Genomic DNA, 20,825 nt, shown 5'->3' with positions numbered 1-20,825 from the left:
TGTAGATCTTAGACGGCTTCAATGAATACACAGGATACTCTACAGTAGCCAATGTCCTACTTATAGCCTCTGCAGGAAGGAGATAATGACATCACTGACGTGACGTCACAATGTATATGTCTAGAATTGGTGATGTTATCAGTGAGGTCACCCGAGCACTCTTTGATGATGTCATCAGTGATGTCACTTGAGCCATTGTGATGTAATCAGTGATGTCATTGGCAATGGTGATGATGTCACCAGTGTCATACATTGCATGACATCATGGTCGACCTGGCCACTTTTTTGATGACCAGATCCCAACCGGGACAAAGAGCAGGTTTGCCTGGGACAATGTGGGACAAGTTACCCATGTAACCGATTATTTTCTTGATTAGTCGTTTGGTCTATAAAATGTCAAAATGGTGAAAAATGTCGATCACTTTTTCCCCATAGCTCAAGATGACACCCGCAAATGACCAACAGCCCACAACCCAAACATAATCAGTTTGCTGTCATAGAAGACTAAAGAAACCAGAAAATATTAAGTTTTAATAAGGTGGAACAAGATATTTTTTTATTTTTTTATTAGTCTTCTAAACGATTTAATCTATTAATTTAATCTAAAAACAAATTGGCGATTGATTTTCTGTGATCGACTAGGAATCCTTGTAGCTCTAATGATCTGAGGTAGTCTATTTTAGATACTGTAACAGCTCCGGGTCTTGAATGTGTTCATCACAATTATCATTAATTAATTTAGATTTGTTTGTAGTCTATAGTCTAGGGCAGTGATACTAAATTTGTGGCCCAGGGGTCAGGGTGCTAAATGATATCCCTAGATGTTAAATGATATCCATAGATTCTAGGAGAGAACGAATGGATACAAAAGGGTTTTCAATGGATTATGTTACAATTGGGCATGCTAAATAACATACTAAAAGTCTACCAAAAGGAGAATTCAGGAAAGGGGTCATTTCCAAGATGGCGTCCGAGATGGAGCTTAAAGGGATAGTTCGGTTTGTTTGAGGTAGTTACATATGCTACAGTCGGTGTACTGGGTAAAGCACTCTGAACCCATCGTGCACCGTGTTTGGAGATCCGGCACTCTCAATGCATCAGGCTCAGAGCTGTTTCCCTGTAGCTGTGGGGGTCAGCTACTAAAACGTAACTTAGCCACCTAAAAGAACGCCCTAAAATTATGTATCTTGGATCTAATATGATTTCTGATTTGCATTTGAACCAGTGCGTGCGGGGCAACTCAAACTCCTACAGGTTTTTCAAACAGATTTGATTGCATGATGTTGTTGTGTTTGTGAGGGCCAGATTTTAGTATTCTATATTTTCTTCGATTATTTTGCCCCTAAAATAAAATGTTACATCAGTAATGTAGTTACAACACTGATCAGATCCAATTGTATATAGGCTATCTATAGCCTAGGCCAGTGGTTCTCAAATGGGGGTCCGTGGACCCCCAGGGGTCCGTGGCACTTTGCCAGGGGGTCCGCGAAAAGTTTTCAAGTAAAATAAATAAATAATAATAATTAAAAAGAAAATGCGACATGTTACTTATTCCTTCTCAAACTACTTGCTACATGGTGCTAGCCTATCAAAATATCTTGGCTGTCATTGATTGTGTTGCATAGTGGTTTTCTGGACTGTTGACAAATTGTGATATTGTAAGTCGCTTTGGACAAAACAAAAGTGTCTGCTAAATGCGTAATGTAAATGTAATGTAATAAAAAAAAATATATATATATATATTTTTGCAAAATCTTCATAGTTCAACGAAAATAGTTTATGCTTTAAATCTAAAATGGTTCATGGATTACATTCTAATAACAAACCTATCAAATTAAAAGTCAAGCACGTTACCGTGGAAACAATTAAGCTTAGCCCAAAATCACAAATCAGAATGAGGGGTCCCCGGTATATTTTCTATCTTGTAAGGGGTCCTTGGCTGAAAAACATTTGAGAACCTCTGGCCTAGGCTATATAGATGCTATATTATATATCAAATTACATCATATAATGAAATTAAGAGAATATATGATATTATACCAGGGTGCTGGCACACCAACAGGAGCAATTTGGGGTTCAGTGTCTTGCCCAAGGACACTTCGACATACAGACTGGAGGAGCCGGGAATCGAACCACTGACCTCTTTTATCCAAAGCGATTAGTGACGACCCGCTCTACCTCCTGAGCTACAGCCGCCCCTTTTGTTAAGTTTGTTAAGGTGAGCATAGCCTGCCTACGTAACGTAATAATACACATGATTATTATCTACATGATTATGATCTACATCTTTAAAGTGAATAGCCTATTTGCACATAATTTCCCATCCACTTTCTAGTAAGGCCTATTTTAATTTCTACTTAAAGGAACACTCTGCCCATTTTCAACCAGCTTTGTATCATTAGAACATCAGTAGTATATCAGAAAACTGTAAACGGTTTTGAAGTCTGTCATTTAATTTGACAGTTATTGAGTGTTAAAGTGTGGACCAGTGACATCACTGGTCCACACTAACTCAAATTAATAACTCATTAACTCAAATCAACTCTCAAACTGTAAACGGTTTTGAAGTCATTCATCTAGTTTGACAGTTATTGAGAGTTGATTTGAGTTAATGAGTTATTAATTTGAGTTAGTGTGGACCAGTGATGTCACTGGTCCACACTTTAACACTCAATAACTGTCAAATTAAATGACAGACTTCAAAACCGTTTACAGTTTTCTGATATACTACTGATGTTCTAATGATACAAAGCTGGTTGAAAATGTGCGGAGTGTTCCTTTAAGATCTAGCACTGAAAATATTAGCTGTTTTTCTTCACTGAATCCTACAGTTTTCTGTGACAACAACAACAATAATAATAATAATAATAATAATAATAATAATAATAATAATAATAATAATAATAATAATACAATAAAAATCCCCACAGGGATCATCAATCGTTGAAAGACGTTTGTCAATAACGCTTTTATTTTTGAAAACTCTGACCGGAAGTTTCGTTATTTTGGCCACCTTGATTTCTCGCTTGGACTCCCTCACTCTGGATTCCCATTGAAGAAGCTGGTGGTAAACGGCTGGCTTATCTGCTTAAAACTCGCTACAAACAAGGGGAAACAGCTCGGAGGCACGTCGGAAGAGACCCACATGAGGATTTAAATCCCGACTGGACGCTGAATAGACGCCATACTGTTTTATTTAGCTGACTTCGTTGACCAAGGACGTGTGTGTGTGTGTGTGTGTGTGTGTGTGTGTGTGTGTGTGTGTGTGTGTGTGTGTGTGTGTGTGTGTGTGTGTGTGTGTGTGTGTGTGTGTGTGTGTGTGTGTGTGTGTGTGTGTGTGTGTGTGTGTGTGTGTGTGTGTGTGTGTGTGTGTGTGTGTGTGTGTGTGTGTGTGTGTGTGTGTGTGTGTGTGTGTGAGGCAGGCAGGCAGACACATAGGGCATGCAGACAGTCACAGGTTGCTAGTAATATCGGAGTTAGCTAGCCAAGTTAGCTAGCTAGCCGCTGTTAGCTAGAGGTGTTTTCCTTTCAGGCGGCTCTCTGTGTGACTCAGCCGGGACGATGTGCTGTTTTTTCGGGCGACTATCAAGCTGGCCGGCTGCTAGCATCGGCTGACTGAGCTAGAGCCAGCAAAGGGGTTTGTTTTACTCTGGTAAGGGTGGAGAGACTACTGCTGCGTATTGGGATTCTCTCTCTCGCTCTCCGACCTGGATTTGACTTGTGTTTGTTTTAACTGCTTTTCAATCGCTGTTTTGGAGGTGGACTTTGCCCTCGGGGTGTTTTAACTCGCCCCCCCCTAAAAAGCCTCCGCTGACGGGTCCTGTCTGGAGGATTTGATCGGCGGGTTGGAAGACGTTAGAAAAGTTGTTGGAAGTGAAGTTCAGGGCTTTTCTCTCCTGTGTGGAAAATGGATGCGGGGATCGAGAAGGAATGCAGCGCGTTGGGAGGGCTCTTCCAGCTCATCATGAACGACATGAAGGTAAGATCTTGCTCAACTATAAAATGAACATTCAACTATTAAAACACACCCATATCAAACAAACCCACATTAAGTCAGATTTTATTTCTAATTCACCTCGCATGTAGGCCTACCTAATCTATTTTGTTCATTTTCTTTTTAACATTTTATAGTTTTTATCAATTTATCTCTAAAATGTTTTCTCCCTATTTGTATTAATTACTTTATTTTTTCTTTTTTTTTTTAATATATTTTCCTCACAATCTCATATGTCAAAGACAAAAAATTCTCCTGAAATATTGATGATCAACAAATCAACAATGAATGTTATAATTGGTTATTCGAGCTAATGTGTGGATTGGGTAATGAATGAGTCTAGTGTTAAAAAAGAACTGGGACATGAGAGAGAGAGTCACCAGTTTTGTCCCCTTTGATGTTTGTTAAGCACATTGCCCTTTGCTGTCTGTCTGTCTGTCTGTCTGTCTGTCTGTCTGTCTGTCTGTCTGTAAGATGTTCACCATTAACAATACTTTAGAGCACTTTTTTAAAACAATTGTTACAAAGTGTTTTACGAAAAAGTTAATAAAATAGTGAATACATACTAGAGCAGAAATCAAGAGTCGATTAAAAATGAAGCCAGATGTGAAGATAAATAACATTTCTGGGGACCACTTAAAAAAAAAGAACACAAACCATCACAACCCAAACAACAATATAGATCACGAGAAGAGCGAATGTGTGCATAAATGAACGTTCCTGACCATTTTCGTGACAATTTCTGCTTAACCCATATGATATTGAATAGGTAAATAAATATATATATATATACCTTTGGTAAATCATAACTTTGTTTTATGCACATGTTATTGACATATACACGTCAAATACTTTATAAACAAGATCAAATAAATGCATTTAGCCGTAGTTAACAGTCTGTCTGTCTCATTGTTTTTTTATTTCCTTTTAGTAAAACAATATGCACACGAAGAAATTGTGCAAATCTATTTGGTGACCCAAATAAAATCTCCTTCCAACTCTGGGAAACACTGGTTTAAAAGATGCTGCTAATCTGGTTGAGACATGCCTTGGAACCAGACGTGGGGACTAGAGTCATGCTTTTAATAGCTTGAAGTTGATATACTTGATGCATGAAGAGAACACTTGAGACTTTTGGGGTTCTGGTGACGTTTTTGACACAAGAGGATGAGTTTTCTGTCTACTTGTTGGCTGCTTTTGTGCCATTCTTCCCCTAAAATATCAAAGAAAGACATGTAATTAGGGATGTCATGAAAGATCCCATGAAATTGCGCGATATCAAAATGTGACGATATCGTGGAGATGAAAAAAAATATCCCGAGAAAAAGAACCTCTGAACATGCTGCACTGACGGGCCGGCACTGATCTGTATTCTCTCTCTATCTTTTTCATTACTTTGCTTGAAATGGGGACTAAACCGACGCTCATTAAATAACCGACAAGATTAAATGCGCTATTTATAGATTAATGCATTGCTGGCGATGTTTGCGCAACACAATTCACATTTCCCCGTGCGGTGTTATCCCAATGCGAACCGCGTGTTTCAGTGGATGACAGCAGCGCACTGGCTGTGTGTCTGCCTCGGCCTGCACTGTCAGAGGCGCAGACGGACACTCTGACAGGGAGACCCCGCCGGCCCAAGTGGCAGGCGAGATGTCTCCCCTCATCTCTAAAGACTAGACCTACAGTAGTCTGAAATGAACTAGTTTGTGCCATTGTTTCCACGGGCACAACATGTCGGGTAAGACGTTAATAGTATAGCCTACAAATTCATCTCGGTAATAATAGGCTATCTGTCATTAGGGGATGCAGCTCTGTACTCCCGAAACAATTTCAAATTGTACGTTACGATTACCATGTCTAATTGTACGAGTGACGTTAACTTGATACTACGTTTCAATCGTCAATTAACGCTTCGCAACGCTCAACATACAGTGCAGTCAGAGAATTAATTGAAGGGGAATCATCCTCCTTAAAGGCCCATTCCGTCAATTGTCACTGTTACTCGTTAGAGTAACTGCGGGCAGCGTGTGAACGAGCTGACGCGCGGGCACCATACTTGCACGCGCACAAGCAGTTGTCTGGCAACAGCAGAGGTGTCGGTTGCTTTGTAACGTTAACTCATAAAAGTCACTTGAAAACGGCAACCTGGACAATTTATCGGTCAGATCAGCCTCGAGATGCCCAGGAAGGATTCTGGATGAATTATCGGCGTTATTGTGGCATGTTTGGCCGTGTTTTGGCTTACATTCTGCGGGGAAATGGATAGGATATTCACGTTACCGTGAGCCAGGAACTACCCTGCTTCCCCTGTATGTACGGTACCGTCTAATGTCTGGAGTTGACCAAACTGAACAATCAAACAATGTTTCATAAGCATAACAGTAACGTTAGGCATATTTACGACTGTTACATTCATTATCCACACAAGACGGTAACGTAAGTGGGGCTGGTGGTAATTTCTATAAATATAGCTAAATCTATTAGTTAGCCGCGTATAGCATCAAGCTAACGTTATGTTTATAATAGGCAGACTCGCCACCGCAGCTAACTGCAGTCAAACAATAATGTTCCATGACCATAAGCATAACGGTAGTAACGTTAGGGTTGCATTACTTCACACAAGACGGTAATGTTAGCAGAGTTTCCAGGTGGTCAGATACGGAGTGACAATAAAAATCTTGAATCTTGAAAATCCATTAGCAAGCAGCTAACGCTATCTGGTCAAAACCACATTACAGTAGCTACAAGCAGCAAGTTCCCTTCATGAACCGAAAACACAGTCCTGAGTCTAGTTTCCCCCCGATGTCGGTCACATTGCTGCTGTCTGGCCAGACGGGCTTCATTAGATAAATATTTATTTATTTATTTAGTGTGGACTTTTTCTGGAGTCTGTGTTGTTTCCTTTTGCTAGCAGCTAGCGACGAACATAACGTTAGCCATTTCCTGTTAGCCGTCTTCTTCGTTGGTATTGGTATTTACGCCGGAGCCATGAGGACAAGAGGCAGGCTCGTGAACGCGCAGACGTCACATCCTCTAGCTGTGGCGGGAAATGTTCACCCCTCCGAAGATGCGGTATTTCCATGTATCTTCTGAACGGCTGGTCGGAGAGAAACGCCCCTGGTCGCGATTTTTAAGTTACGTCAAGGCGCATTCACTCATTGCCAATAAAAAACACTTTGTGCACATTTATTTCTCGCCAGAACCGACGGAATGGGCCTTTAAGAGGATGACAATTACATATGAAGATAGTAGCCTACACAATACACAGCTCGTTGCCTGCATAAGTTATTTAAGATATAGATTGTATAGTTTATTTTTCTTTTAGGCCTACCATGCAACAAACGTTTAGTTTGTGACAGTGTGACACATTCTATTGCAATATAAGCCAATTATCTTCCATGTCGTTTTCTAGTTATTATAACAATTTCCAACAACAGCATTTGTTTTGCATTTTGTGTATTTCAAATAAGACTATTTTTCCAGTCGTATATTTTCCTTATTCAAGTTTTGTAAAAAAATAATAAATATCGTATCGTTATCGTGAACCCAATATCATGTATCGTATCGTATCGTGAACTGAGGGTATCGTGACACCCCTACATGTAATGTAATGACTCTAAACTGACAGTCCTTCAAGTCAGTTTTGCTGCGCTTGGTGGATCCGGATCACAGACAGACTGCGACGACATCCTTTATTGTCATTGTCATTTGCACAACAATGAAATTGAAGTGTGCCTCTGCAGTGTAAAAGGTTAAAAGGTTAAAAAGAGCAATAAGGACATTCAATAAACTAAAAACAGACATCATGTACAATATAAACAGACATCACAGACGATATAAATAATGTAAACAAGTCTCTGGACAGGGGGGGGGGGGGGGGAGAGATAAAAGACAAAACCATTCATACCGTTCAAGTCTTTCTCCTATTGCACGTCTCCACAAAATAGCACTGAGAAAAAGCAGCAAAAAAGAGGGCTACAGTCTTAGTGTGTTAAACAGCGTTGAGTGCAGTTATTGCTTTTGGATAAAAACGTTTTTTTAGCTGGTTTGTCCTGGCTTTGATTGTCCTGTGTCTCTTGGCAGCAGCTCCAACAGACAGTGTCCTGGGTGTGATGGGTCTTTGAACAGACAGTGTCCTGGGTGTGATGGGTCTTTGAACAGACAGTGTCCTGGGTGTGATGGGTCTTTGAACAGACAGTGTCCTGGGTGTGATGGGTCTTTGAACAGACAGTGTCCTGGGTGTGATGGGTCTTTGAACAGACAGTGTCCTGGGTGTGATGGGTCATTGAGATTTTTTTTTGCTTTGGTGAGACAGCGGGAGGTGTAATGGTCTTCCAGAGTGGGGAGGGAGCAACCTACTGTTCTCTGGGCAGGGGAGATCACCCTCTGGAGCACCTTCGTCTCTGCTGCTCTGCAGCTGGCGTACCACACACACACACACACATACCATAGTCAGTAGGGGTGCACCGATCACGTTTTTTGCCACCGATCACCGATTACCTATGAGAAATATCTGCCCAACCGTTCATCGACCGATCACCGATTACCGATCACCGTATATATATATATATATACCGTATATATATATATATATATATTTTTTTTTAAGTAGCTATAGCAGTCTATTATAGAACAGTTTCCATTTTACATATAGGCCTACATTTCATGCATCAAATTGAAAGTGCAGCACATTTTCTTTTTTTTTCCTCGACATTAATATTTTATACTGTGTAGGCTAAAGGAAACTGCCAACATGATTTTTTGTGTGTGAGATAATTGGAGCACAAGACTGTGTTGAACTAAATGGCTAGTAGTTAAGTCCAGTTCTCTCAGTTCAGTTTATAAAGGAACAAAAACATTCCACTTTGGGATTTACGGATACTCCATCCGGGATTTCCCTGTTACACAAGAAAAATAACTTCGACCCAAGGAAACTATTTTATCGATTTATAAGCTAAAGGGGCTAAAGCTAACCGGAGCTATTAACGTTACGAGGATACACGCAAATATGGATCAAACACGGACTTAACAGCATGCAAATGCCTCGGTAGGCGGGAGGACTGGAGGTAACTTCTCTGCTGAGTCTGCTCTAATCACCAGCTGATTTGTGTGATTCAAAGGGGTGTGTTGACAGTCTGGTGTGGTGTGTGGAGGTGAGTACACTGACGAAAGCAAAGCGTGTGCTTTGCGACACAATGACATAAACGTTAGAGCACAATATGAGAGTTAAACGATAGACATTGAAGACATGAAAATGGGCTGCCTCATGTTTCTCACGTGCAGCATGATCGGCTATGCAATCGGCGACAATAAAGAAATATCTGCAATCAGCCGATCGCATATTTGAGGTCAAAATCGGCCGATACAGATTGCTGGACTGGAATCCGCTCCTGCCACTACGGCTGGGGGTACACTTCCCTCCGGCTAGGAGGAGGCTCGCGGGAGCGCGCATGAGCCACCAAAATTTGTTCACACATACAACGCCATACGGATGCCCTCTAGATAACTCCTGAATTCCAGACATGTGTGAAAGCAGCTATGATGTTCTGGCTAACGTTAGGCTGGCTGGCATGACAATGACATCTTTAGTGATTAATGTTACCATCGCTAACGTTAGCACCACGTTAGCATAACTATCAAGCAAATTCAGGGAATAACGCTACCCAACAATGTAATTCAAGATCGCTAAAATGTGTTGTTGACAATATGACTATGCTGTCTGTTAATGTTAGACCATCTAAGAGCAGCTATCTGCTAGGGTTTTTCACTGTCTGCAGTGCACAGTGACATTATCATTTCACAGCACACTCATTACACAATGTTAGGCAAACTACAGATGACTAATAATTAGGGATGGCACGATACCACTTTTTCCATGTCAGATCTGATACCACAACCTTGAGTATCTGCTGATATCGATACGATCCGATCCGATATTTGTCCCTCTCTTATAGCCTACAACTAAGCTGTTAATAATACATTTATCTGGATGCACTTTGCTTAACCCAGCCATCTAAACATCCTGTTCAAACTGTGGAAAAAATATTTTACTCCCTAAAGGAAGAAATGAGCTATCCCAGAACATAGACTCAGTAATGCACTAGGCCACTGCTGCCTCTTTTTAAAGGGGGACTTACCCCCCCAGATATGTGACAAAACGGCATGCTACTTGATTTGAAAAAAACTATGGGAAAAACCAAGAAAAGAAGGTGAAGAGCGTCTTCTCTTGTCTCACTAAAGCCGTTTTCCCACATGTGCCGGTATAAGCGCGACCCCGTCATTGCGGAGATTTCACCAGTTTCGAGCCAGTCAGAAGAGCGGTATGCGCGATAGCGGACTCAAGTGTAGAACGGATCCAGTCATTTCCCGCGACACTCTCATGGGCGAGGTGTACACACGTTGCTTAATGTTCCAGCGGGCATAATCTAATCATTCGCGCACATTAAAGCAAACTGGCGAAATGATCTTGTGATAATAAGAGCAGTAGCCTATGTCAGCTTCATGTGTGGGTGTGCTGATTTTCCCCTCTCTCCTCTCTGCTGCCTGCTCGCTCTCTGGCCACAGTCCTCCTCCTCCTTCAGTCACAGCCCGACAGGGACACAGACGAAGCAAATGCACGAAGCGAAATGTGGAAGTATTTTGCTTACGTTCCCGACAGCGAAGGCAAGCCTGGACACATCAAACGAAGCCAGTCTGTAAAAAGTGCTTCAACGCGACGCAGGTGAACGGATAAACAAGCAAACTTATTTCACCATCAAGAGTTTTGCCGACACGTCACTCCCCACCCGCTCTGCAGTGCCGCCCCCCCCCCCCACATACAGGCAATTTCGCTGCTAGATTCCGACATGCAGAGGAGAGGTGTGAAGGGAAATGTCCGATATTGACTTACAGGTAATTTTCCGGTACGCATGTGGGAAAACGGCTTCAGAAAGTTATTTCCAGCTTAAAATATGATGTTTTACTCACCCAAATATCTTTGGTTTCATTCGGATGCCCACAGAAGATATTCAGCTCCGAGTAGAGTCCGCAAACAGGCTATAACGGACGCAAATGGGGCATGCTGAATTAGGGTTGTGCGATGTCACCAAAATATCCATCGTGATTGTTTCACAGTCAGACATCGTGATTAACGATGGCATCGTCATTTATGCCATCAGCTGCTGCAATGCACGTTAAAAGCAGGACAGCTGAGCTCTTCATGAGACCGACAGGCAGGCTACTAGCTACTGCACAGAGCCAGGCGACTCAAGCAGCTACTGCTGTAGCTAGCAGTAGCCTAGCTGCTGCTGCTGCTGCTGTATTTCTCTCTCAACTCTCTCCAGTCTCCTCAACTCTCTCTTATTACGTTCTAAAGCCCACGCGAATCTAACGTTATATCCGCCAGTAATTCTGTCACTTTTCTGCCAGCTACTTCTCATGCGCGGGGGACGCCCCGGCGACATTAAACAAGCGCTCCCAGTGCAGAGAAGCACTAGAGCGGAGGAGGGGGAGGGGAGGCTTCTCTGAGTCTGAACTGGGTGCGCTCGTTTAATGCCGCCGGCGCGTCCCCCACGCGTCACGGTAAGTGGACTTGGTATTTTTTATTATTAAAACCGCACAAATTTAATTCGAACAGATAAGTAATCACGATGATCCGATGTAGAAGGCTCAGAGGTCGATGGGGGGTCGGCCAATCACGATGGTCGATGCCATCGTCCATCGTGCCAACCCTATGCTGAATGTTATATAATTATGAGAACATGAATTAGCTATGTAACGAAGCTCCGTGCTGTAATGGGTATTTTCCTAAATCAGGTCCTAACTCCAATTACCATGGTTACCAAACAGTTAGGATAGGGTTTGCAAGTTAGGAAGCTTCTGTAATATAGAGGTGTGTGTAGAATAGTAATTAGCTTGCAGAGGCTAGCCCCAGCCCTGCCCTGCCCTGCCCGGCTCTCTCTCTCTCTCTCTCTCTCTCTCTCTCTCTCTCTCACACACACACACACACACACACACACACACACACACACACACACACACACACACACACACACACACACACACACACACACACACCATAGTAAACCATTTTTACTTAGGACTGTGTTTTATAATCAGCCTTTTATCTATATAGTAGCTGTGTGTGTACACAGATGGTAAAATATAGTATTTTCCTTAGGAAAGTTGTTTTGAGTTGAGTGATAAGTAACCATACACAATTATATCTCACACATTAGCACGCATGTTGCACACACACACACACACACACACACACACACACACACACACACACACATACACAAACCCGTGGTCATAATTTGACGTGAGTAAAGCTTTAGTCACATCCCTGATAGGGGAAGTTAGGTGTGCACGTGTGTGTGTGTGTGAGTGTGTGTGCGCGCGCGCGTGTGTGTGTGAGTGAAGTTAGGTGTGTGTGTGTGTGTGTGTGTGTGTGTGTGTGTGTGTGTGTGTGTGAGTGTGTGTGTGTGAGTGTGAGTGTGAGTGTGAGTGTGAGTGTGAGTGAAGTTAGGTGTGTGTGTGTGCGCGCGTGTGTGTGAGTGAAGGGAGTGGTCCATTTCAGAGAAGTCCAATTGTCAGCTTGTCAGCGTTACTGACAAGAAAATAGACTGGCTCAGGTTAATAAGGGTGGAGACACACACACACACACACACACACACACACACACACGCACACACACACGCATAGAGAAGGAAAGAGAGAGAAGGAAAGAGAGACTATAGGGAAGTGTTGGGTTTGGAAGCGAGGCTGTAGTGACGCACTGTCACCGACATGAGTCAGCAGGTAGAGAGAGAGGGATGAGTGCAGTTCAATGTGTGGATTAACACATTCACTGCCAGACGTTTTTTTTTTACTGTAGGTAGGTTGTGCCAGAGGGTTTTTTTGAGGATTCTGGCTCATCTTTCAAGACCCGAGGATTCTTTTCTGCTAAGATTTTGTGAACACACAATATCTCAAAAGAACTAATAGAATGTGTGCTTTCTCTGTCTAAAAGAGTTAGTTTGTAGAGTTAGTAGTTATGTAAGCATTAGCAGTTGAATACAGCATGGTTTCAGCGTCAGAAAAATTATTCAGAGATAAACGGCTTTTTGTGAAATTCGATAGAACAGTCACTTTAACCATTCATTTTTGGCATCAGTAAGACGTCAGACATCTAAACAATAGTTTTGAACAGTAATTTCCTCCATAACAGCAGGAAACCCCCCTCTGCTTCCAACTCCTCCCTCCGTGGGCGTTCTTGTTGGCTGCAGCGGCCGTGTCACAAGCTTGTCACCAGTCTCACTGCTTTGCTGCTGCTGCTGCCTGTCTGCGCGGCCGCTGTTTGAGGAAGTCTGGATGGACTCGCTCGCTTCTTGGAGTTTTGGTTGAGAGCTTTGAAGAAGCTTTTGCGATTCTGGTCATATTTATGCTGCGTGTTTCAAAGTGTGTTCCACCTGTAATCTATTATGCAAATTTGCAATCCCGCATCGCCAGCAATCAGCGCGAAAACGAAAGCGTTTTCGCCAAATCCATTTTCATGAGAATGGCTGCTTTTTGCTTGCCTTCCTCTAGTCAGGAGAGCACTGTCGCCACTTAGCTGGTCGGTAAAATAGATTATACACATTCTCTTCCTCCAATATTGGTATAGGAGACGTAAAAGGGGTTGATCGATGTCCCACCGTCAAAATTTTTTTTTTTTTTTAAGCCGAGATATCTCGTCTTTGGCACTCAACGGTTGGATCCTGTAAGCCGAGATATCTCGTCATTGGCACTCAACGTGTTAACACACACACGTACTATGCACGCACGTACACACAATTTCTTGGGAATTTCTTGCAATTTGACACAGCGCCACCTACTGGCAACACAAAAAGCTGTTTCTCTTGAGAAACATTCATCCGATTGACTTCATTTATCTCGATAGCCATTCATTTGATCGACTTCCAACTTGGGGAGTGCGCTACTGGGAACCCTACATAGAGCAGTGCCGAATCTTGTGCAATTCGGCACAGCGCCACCTACTGCCAACACAAAAAGCTGTTTATCTTGAGAACCGTTCATCCGATTGACTTCAAACTTGGGGAGTGTGCTGCTGGGAACTCAACGTAGTGCAGGGCTGAATTTCTTAAAATTTGATACGTATGCTTAAATTAACACACTCATATTGCAAAATGAATTTAGGCCCTCACTGTAATACTTCAGAAGTTGAATTTGAAGTTCAGCATTAATACATTTGTCATTTTTTGTCTTAGATTTACCTTTGTGTGTTATTGCAATATAAAACTACATAATTGAGAATCGATTCTAGATTCTGGAATCGAGAATCGTTGGAATCGAGAATCGATTCTGGAATCGGATCGTGACCCCAGGAATCAGAATCGGATCGGATCGTGGCTTAGCCGGATCGGAGCACCCCTACCCATTAATATTTTTGTTTATAGCTTTTTTTTATTTATCGCAGGTCATATCGTCATCGCAATATTGAACAGTGTTATCGCACATCGCAGCTTTTCCTCATATCGTGCAGCCCTAGTTTCTATTGGGGGTGGGGGAAAAAATCGATTCACATAAGTATCGCGATTTTTTATGTCACGATTTTTTGAATCGATCTTTTATTCCAGAATCGATAATCGCATTTTTTTCTGTTTATGTATGAAATGTTACCACTTTCATCCAGCACATTAGAGCGCTTCCCTCTTCTCCGTGGCTCATACAGCCAATCATGTACCTTGTTAGTACAAGTGACACGGAAACAGCCAATCATTTAACAGACAAACTCCGAGTGCACCCGCCCCCACTCACACACAGCAAATCATATCCCTTGATCCAGAGCCGAGAGTCCCGACATTTCCTGGATGCAGCACTGTCGAGTTGCAGCAAAATAGACAGTTTGTGTTGTACTCTGAAAGGGTTTTTCCCCCCTTGAATCAAATTGTACATTATCAGCTTTATTTTAGCATGCTAAAGTAGCGCGAGACCCATTCCTGGCTAATGATCGAGTCTCGCATTTTAGTCCTCCGCTGACGCCACTCGTTTGATCTCATCCGGCGTTACAAAGAATTCGATGTGGGCGAGTTTCAATTCGTGTTAACGTAACATGTTAACATGTGTTCTATTAATAAGTGCCTGGGAAATTAACGTTAATGTTAAGACACCAATTTCACAAATACGGACGTCTGCAACGTTACTTTACGGAATGGCATCCGCAGCTCAATTCACTTATGTCAGCAGAGACAAAGTTGAACTGTTGGAAAGGTTTTACTTGTACTTTGGGACAGGAATAACTCTGTGTCATCTATTGAGCACACAGCTTATGATTTTATGTCTTCTGCTTGGGCGGAGTCTTGATGGGTATATACAACTGATATGGAGAAATGTACCGCATTTTCAGCGAGGCAAGGCTTTTTCTCGCCCAACAAACGGCGCGCGGTCCCCAGCGCGGTTGCCCTCCAGCCCTACATAAGCCTATGGCATATTTGTAGTTAAACAAGTCAAAGCAAAACCCAGGCTTTTCCACACCTCTGATTCACCTAACGTTAACCCTACAACCCTGAAATACACGTTACCAAACGTTTTTTCAGAAGGCTGGCAACGCTAGGCTGTCAACAAAGTAAAACGTCACCATGTCTGTAAATAATGCTTGCAGTTGCACTCAGAGCATGTATGTGTGTGTGTGACAAATTAGACCTACCTGTGTGCCTTGAAAATAAGGTGGTTCAAAATAAAGTGGCTAAATGCAACCTTTTTCTTCTCATGCTTTTTATTAATAAAAACAGATAATTAAAATGATCAATAATTATCGATATAGACTGATATGAAAGATGTTATATCAATATACTTTTTAACTATATCGCCCAGCCCTACTCATGATATAATATACAGTCTCTAGAAGTGTATGATTCAACTTTTCCCATGTTCTAATCTAGTGTAAAAAAGCAAACAAATTGAAAAAAGAAAAAAAGAAACAAAAATCGCAATAAATCGTAATATCGAATCGCAATAATCGTAGAATCGCAATACTTAAGAATCGCAATATATATCGAATCGGCACCCAAGTATCGTGATAGTATCGAATCGGGAGATAAGTGAATCGGCACAGCCCTAGTTTCTATGCTGAATGCAGAAGAGGACGTGACTTTGGTCCTGCTATGCGATCCAGCAGACTATTAACACATTGAGTGCCAGCGACGCCATATGGCGTCATTAGAAATTTACCGTACAGTGCCAGCGATGCCAAATGGCGTCAGTAACTCCAAATTGTTTTTTTGACGGGGGGGTGTCGATCTAAGCTTCTTACGTCGCCTCTAACAATATTGTAGCTATTGGAGGTCGATAACCTATTTTACAAACCCATTAGGTGGCGACAGCACTCTCCTGATCAGAGAAAAAGGAGCCAAACACACAGAAATAGTCACTGGGGAAAAGGAGGAAATGCATCGCATCCGTCCGTATGCATCGACGTGCATGAAGCACAACGAGCACAACGCCAGCTGTGCCCCCAGCAGCAGCATCCGCTGTCACAACTGAGCACCTCCATGTACGCTGCAACAGCACATTCACATAATCAGCCTTATTATTCCGAACTGGAAGCATGCGAGCCCGTGACAAACACACGCGGAACCAAAAAGCTGAATGTCGCGCACCATTCACTGTGTGTGCGCAGCAAACTCAGCAGAGACTGAGAGCCACCAGACACATAAGACACACCCAGGAGGCGTGTGCAGTTGAGGGGGGGGGGGGGGGGAGCACGCAGAGCAGCATACACTTCACCCAGACAGACCCAGACATCAGAAAATTAGCTTCAGAGTCAGTGATGTGCTTGAAATGTTTAATTTCACAAAAGGCTCATTATCTCAGCTCGTAGAAAAAAAGGGATGTTTTTGCTTCAATCAAGCTATCTTCTCCAGCTCATAACTAAAGAACGGAAAATGGGATCAATAAACTTTTTTTTGCAGGTGATAGAAGAGAGTCTCATCGTTATTTGTGCGTGTTCAGTGTTTACATAGTAATTATTAAAAAAATTATATGACTGTTTTAAAATGCATTGCGGCCTATGTGGCACAGCAAGCAACCTTTTGCCCAAGGGCCGTGGCACTCAAAGTGTTAAAAAGAACCGGACATAATGTTTGTAAATAACGTTACAATTCAATCCCTACACTGAACTTTTAAACTGGTTATGAAATACTGGCACGTGCCTTGAACAAATGAGACCATCTGTGAGGGGATTGCATATTTCCTTATCATTATATGCTCAGTCAGGACCGTAGTAGGCTCGGAGGAGAGCAGGTTGATATAATTATATAGAATCGCTAATGCAATTCGTTGCCAACAAATTTAATAATCGATTGTAATAATAATACTGGTATCTATTTTATCGATTAGTTGTTGCAGCCCTATTGGTATCAAATAGAGGTTGAATGAATGGATTTCACTATGTGGCAGCATTGAGATATCGAAGTCTTATCTCTCATCTCGGATAGAAACAACTGACTGATAGAGATGAACTGACAGACAGACACACACACACACACACACACACACACACACACACACACACACACACACACCCACACACACACACACACACACAGACAGAGACTGAACAGAGATTGACACAGTCACATGTGGGAGAGCAGCTGATGTTTACTTCCTCTTCTCCACGGCAACGAGCGCCATGGCAACACAAGTCTAATGGCAGGGAGGGAGGATGAGAGAAAGGAGAAGTTGGTTCCAGACACCACTCATAGTAGCGATGCCCCCTCCTTATTAGTCGATTAGTTGATTATAGGGCTGCAGCTAACGATTATTTTGCTAATCGATTAATCTGTTGATTATTTCTTCGATTTATCGATTAAACTAATGCGTGGATTTTATTTCAACAATTTTATAGAGAGGCAAAGTGACCGCCTACTTCCAGCTTCAGCACTGTACCAGAGATTTTCATCCGCCATTTATTTTCCCATACACATTTTATAAAACTATAAAAATAGTTTTACTGGTTCAAACCAAACGGTACAGATGTATTTAGAAACAGGAGAGATCGCATAACATTTGGGACCTGGGACCAAAACGTAAAAAAAATGCGGGTTTAAAGAAAAAAAAAATTATGTTTTTTTTTAGTTTTGGTCCAAGTGAAATGTTCTATGGTCTCAACTATTTTATAAGCATTTTACGAAATGTCTATGGGAAAATAAATGGTGGATGAAAATCTCTGGTACAGTGCTGAAGCAGGAAGTGACGTTCCACTTTGCCTCTCTATTCAAAAACAAAATGTCCCAAATTGACAATATTAGTGCACAAAAGTGCTGCTTGATTGGACCAGAGCTGTCTAAACAATAATGAAAAATTATATATATATATAAAAAAGAAAAGGAACAACGTAAATCACTACCTAAGTGTTAACAGGATTTGCGACTTAATTAATTGCCTGCCATGAGATATCGGGCTGTCAATCCTCTATAATCAATTAAATGTTTTCAGTGCTTTATTATTTTAATATTCGATTTTTAAATGAACTTTCAATTGCATGGCTTGACCATGTAAAACTATTTTTATAAACATTTTACGAAATGTAGATGGAAAAATCAATGGCGGATGAAATCCCTTGGTTTGTAACTTGTTATGTTTTGTATGCTGGATGCAGAAGAGGACATGCCTTTGGTGACATACAGAACAGACACATGTTTGTAACGTTACAATTAAATCCCTACACTGAAGTTTTAAGCTGGTTATGAAGTACTGGTGAGAAAATGAGACCATCAGCGACGGGATTGGATATTCCTTTATCATTATTTCCATGCCTTGTGCACCACTCAGGACCGGAGTAGGCGTGGGTCGACTTCTGGTTTTGCCGTTCCGGTCCGGTGTACGAGCTTTCACGTCAACCAGCTGAAGCGACAATGTATTTCTCTAAAATCTTAGTGTCGCTGGTAGGGATGTCAACGGTTAACCGTTAATCGATTAACCGTCGCTAACGTCGTTGTTCGGTTATTGCTGTCGGTCTATCAGTTAATATTAATTTTTTTTTTTTTTTTTTTTTTTTGGTCTATTTACTCAATGAGCTCATGCCCAAACAAGGCGTGTCTATTTAGATGCTGAAATGTTAATGCTTTTTGTGTTACAAATTCTAACACAAAAAGAATTTGTGTTGAAATGTTGATGCTTTTTGTTAATGCTTGTTAATGCTTTTTGTGTTAGAAATTCTAACACAAAAAGCATTAACATTTCAGCATCTAAATAGACACGCCTTGTTTGGGCATGAGTTCATTGAGTAAATAGACAATTTTTTTTTTTTTTTTTTTTTTTTTTTTTATATTAAAAAATTATGAATTAACCGATAGGTTAATCGATTATTAGCGTCGGTTAATCGAAAGTGAAATTAACCGAAAATTGACATCCCTAGTCGCTGGCCTAACACACAGACACGGGTATCTCAGACAGACCGAGCGAGACTACTGACATTACACAGCGAGAAGCTGTTTAGCGAACTGATTCCTGATTACTAGGGCTGTTGGAACGAATTTTGAGATTCTAATGGAATTTGATTTGAATAAATAATAATACAATTAGATTTTTATTATTTTTCATCGTTTTGTTGTTGTTTTTAACTCATTGAGTGCCAGCCACTTTTGGAGAACGGACGCTCCCAGTGCCAGAGTTTCAGAGCGTTTTCAGTGATTTCTCGAGGCCCACAGAATATTGTGTGATATTACTATGTAAACACCGAACACGCCCAAAGAACGAGGAGACTCTATTGTATCATCAGCAAAAAAAAGTTTATTGAGATTTCCGTTCTTTAGTTATCAGCCGGAGAAGATAGGTTGTTTTGAGCAAAAAGAGACGTTTCAAATTAGAAGCTGAGATATTCAGCCTTTTGTGAAATGAAGCATTTCAAGCACATTCACTGACTCTGAAGCTAATATTTTCTGATGTGACACCTCAACAATTATTTCCTTCAGTAAAACAGTGAAAACAAAGGAATTTTGTTTGGCCAAATAATATTTTTTAGCTGCAACCAGCAGCGCTGGCCCCTGCGTGCGCAGGCCCTACACCTTCTTGCTGGTCTTGATTTACTGCTGGTGGGCATCAGATATTCTAGCTTGTTTGCCTGTCTCTGTCCATCGAGCCTGCTGTCTGGGTCTGTGTTTACTGTCAATGGTTGTATGCTGCACTGCGTGCCCCACCCCCCTCCTCCTCCTCCGTGGGAGTGTCTCTGGACTGGTGGCTCTGCTGCGTTTGCTGTGCGTTTGCTCTGTCTGCACTGAAAAGTGCGCTGCACCCCGCTTTTTCACAGCGTGTCGCCGGCTCCCACCTGAGAATAATGTAACTTTTCAGAAAGACGCTGGTGTCGGCAACTAAATCATATGGAGGGGCTATCGCAGCGGAGACGGAGGGGCTCAATTGTGGCAGCAGATTGACTGCTGTTCACAGGCACAGCTAACGTTATGCTTCATGCATATCGATGCATACCGATGCCGTTTCCGTTTCCATAACGACTTCTTCTCTGTTTTTTACTCAACTTTCTCTAATCTGGAGAGCACTGTCGCCACCTAATGGGTCGGTAAAATAGGTTATACACATTCAACATGCCCCAAAATTTTACAGGAGATGTTATAGGCTTTGATCCACATCCCACCGTCAAAAAACGCAACTGACGACAATCGTCGTCATTGGCACTCTACGTTAGTATTCGAATTGACGACGATTGTCGTCTTTGGCACTCAACGAGTTAATACGGCGGATCTCGTCCGTCCCGCCTTGGTCAACCAGCGTGTGAAAACAAATCATTTTGTCATGTGATGAACTATATGTTTTCTGAGTCTCTAGAAGCTGTGCTCTACTGTACACTTAG

At 41.9% G+C, this 20,825-nt stretch overlaps 1 protein-coding gene across 1 annotated transcript in view; it reads left to right on the top strand.

Moving 5' to 3' along the window:
• The first annotated feature begins 3,527 nt into the window (after positions 1-3,527).
• mtss1 (MTSS I-BAR domain containing 1) overlaps positions 3,528-20,825 on the top strand; it is a 100,202-nt gene continuing 82,904 nt past the window's right edge. The window contains exon 1 of the mRNA XM_083660786.1: positions 3,528-3,979. Within this exon, the coding sequence (XP_083516912.1) occupies positions 3,908-3,979 (72 nt within the window). The 5' untranslated portion in view covers positions 3,528-3,907. The remainder of the gene's footprint in view (positions 3,980-20,825) is intronic.

Source organism: Poromitra crassiceps, assembly GCF_964638095.1.
Source record: "Poromitra crassiceps genome assembly, chromosome: 25".
In the NCBI taxonomy this organism is placed as follows: Eukaryota; Metazoa; Chordata; class Actinopteri; order Beryciformes; family Melamphaidae; genus Poromitra; species Poromitra crassiceps.
The sequence above is the reverse complement of the archived record's forward strand: the minus strand, read 5'-3'. Positions and strand labels throughout refer to the sequence as shown.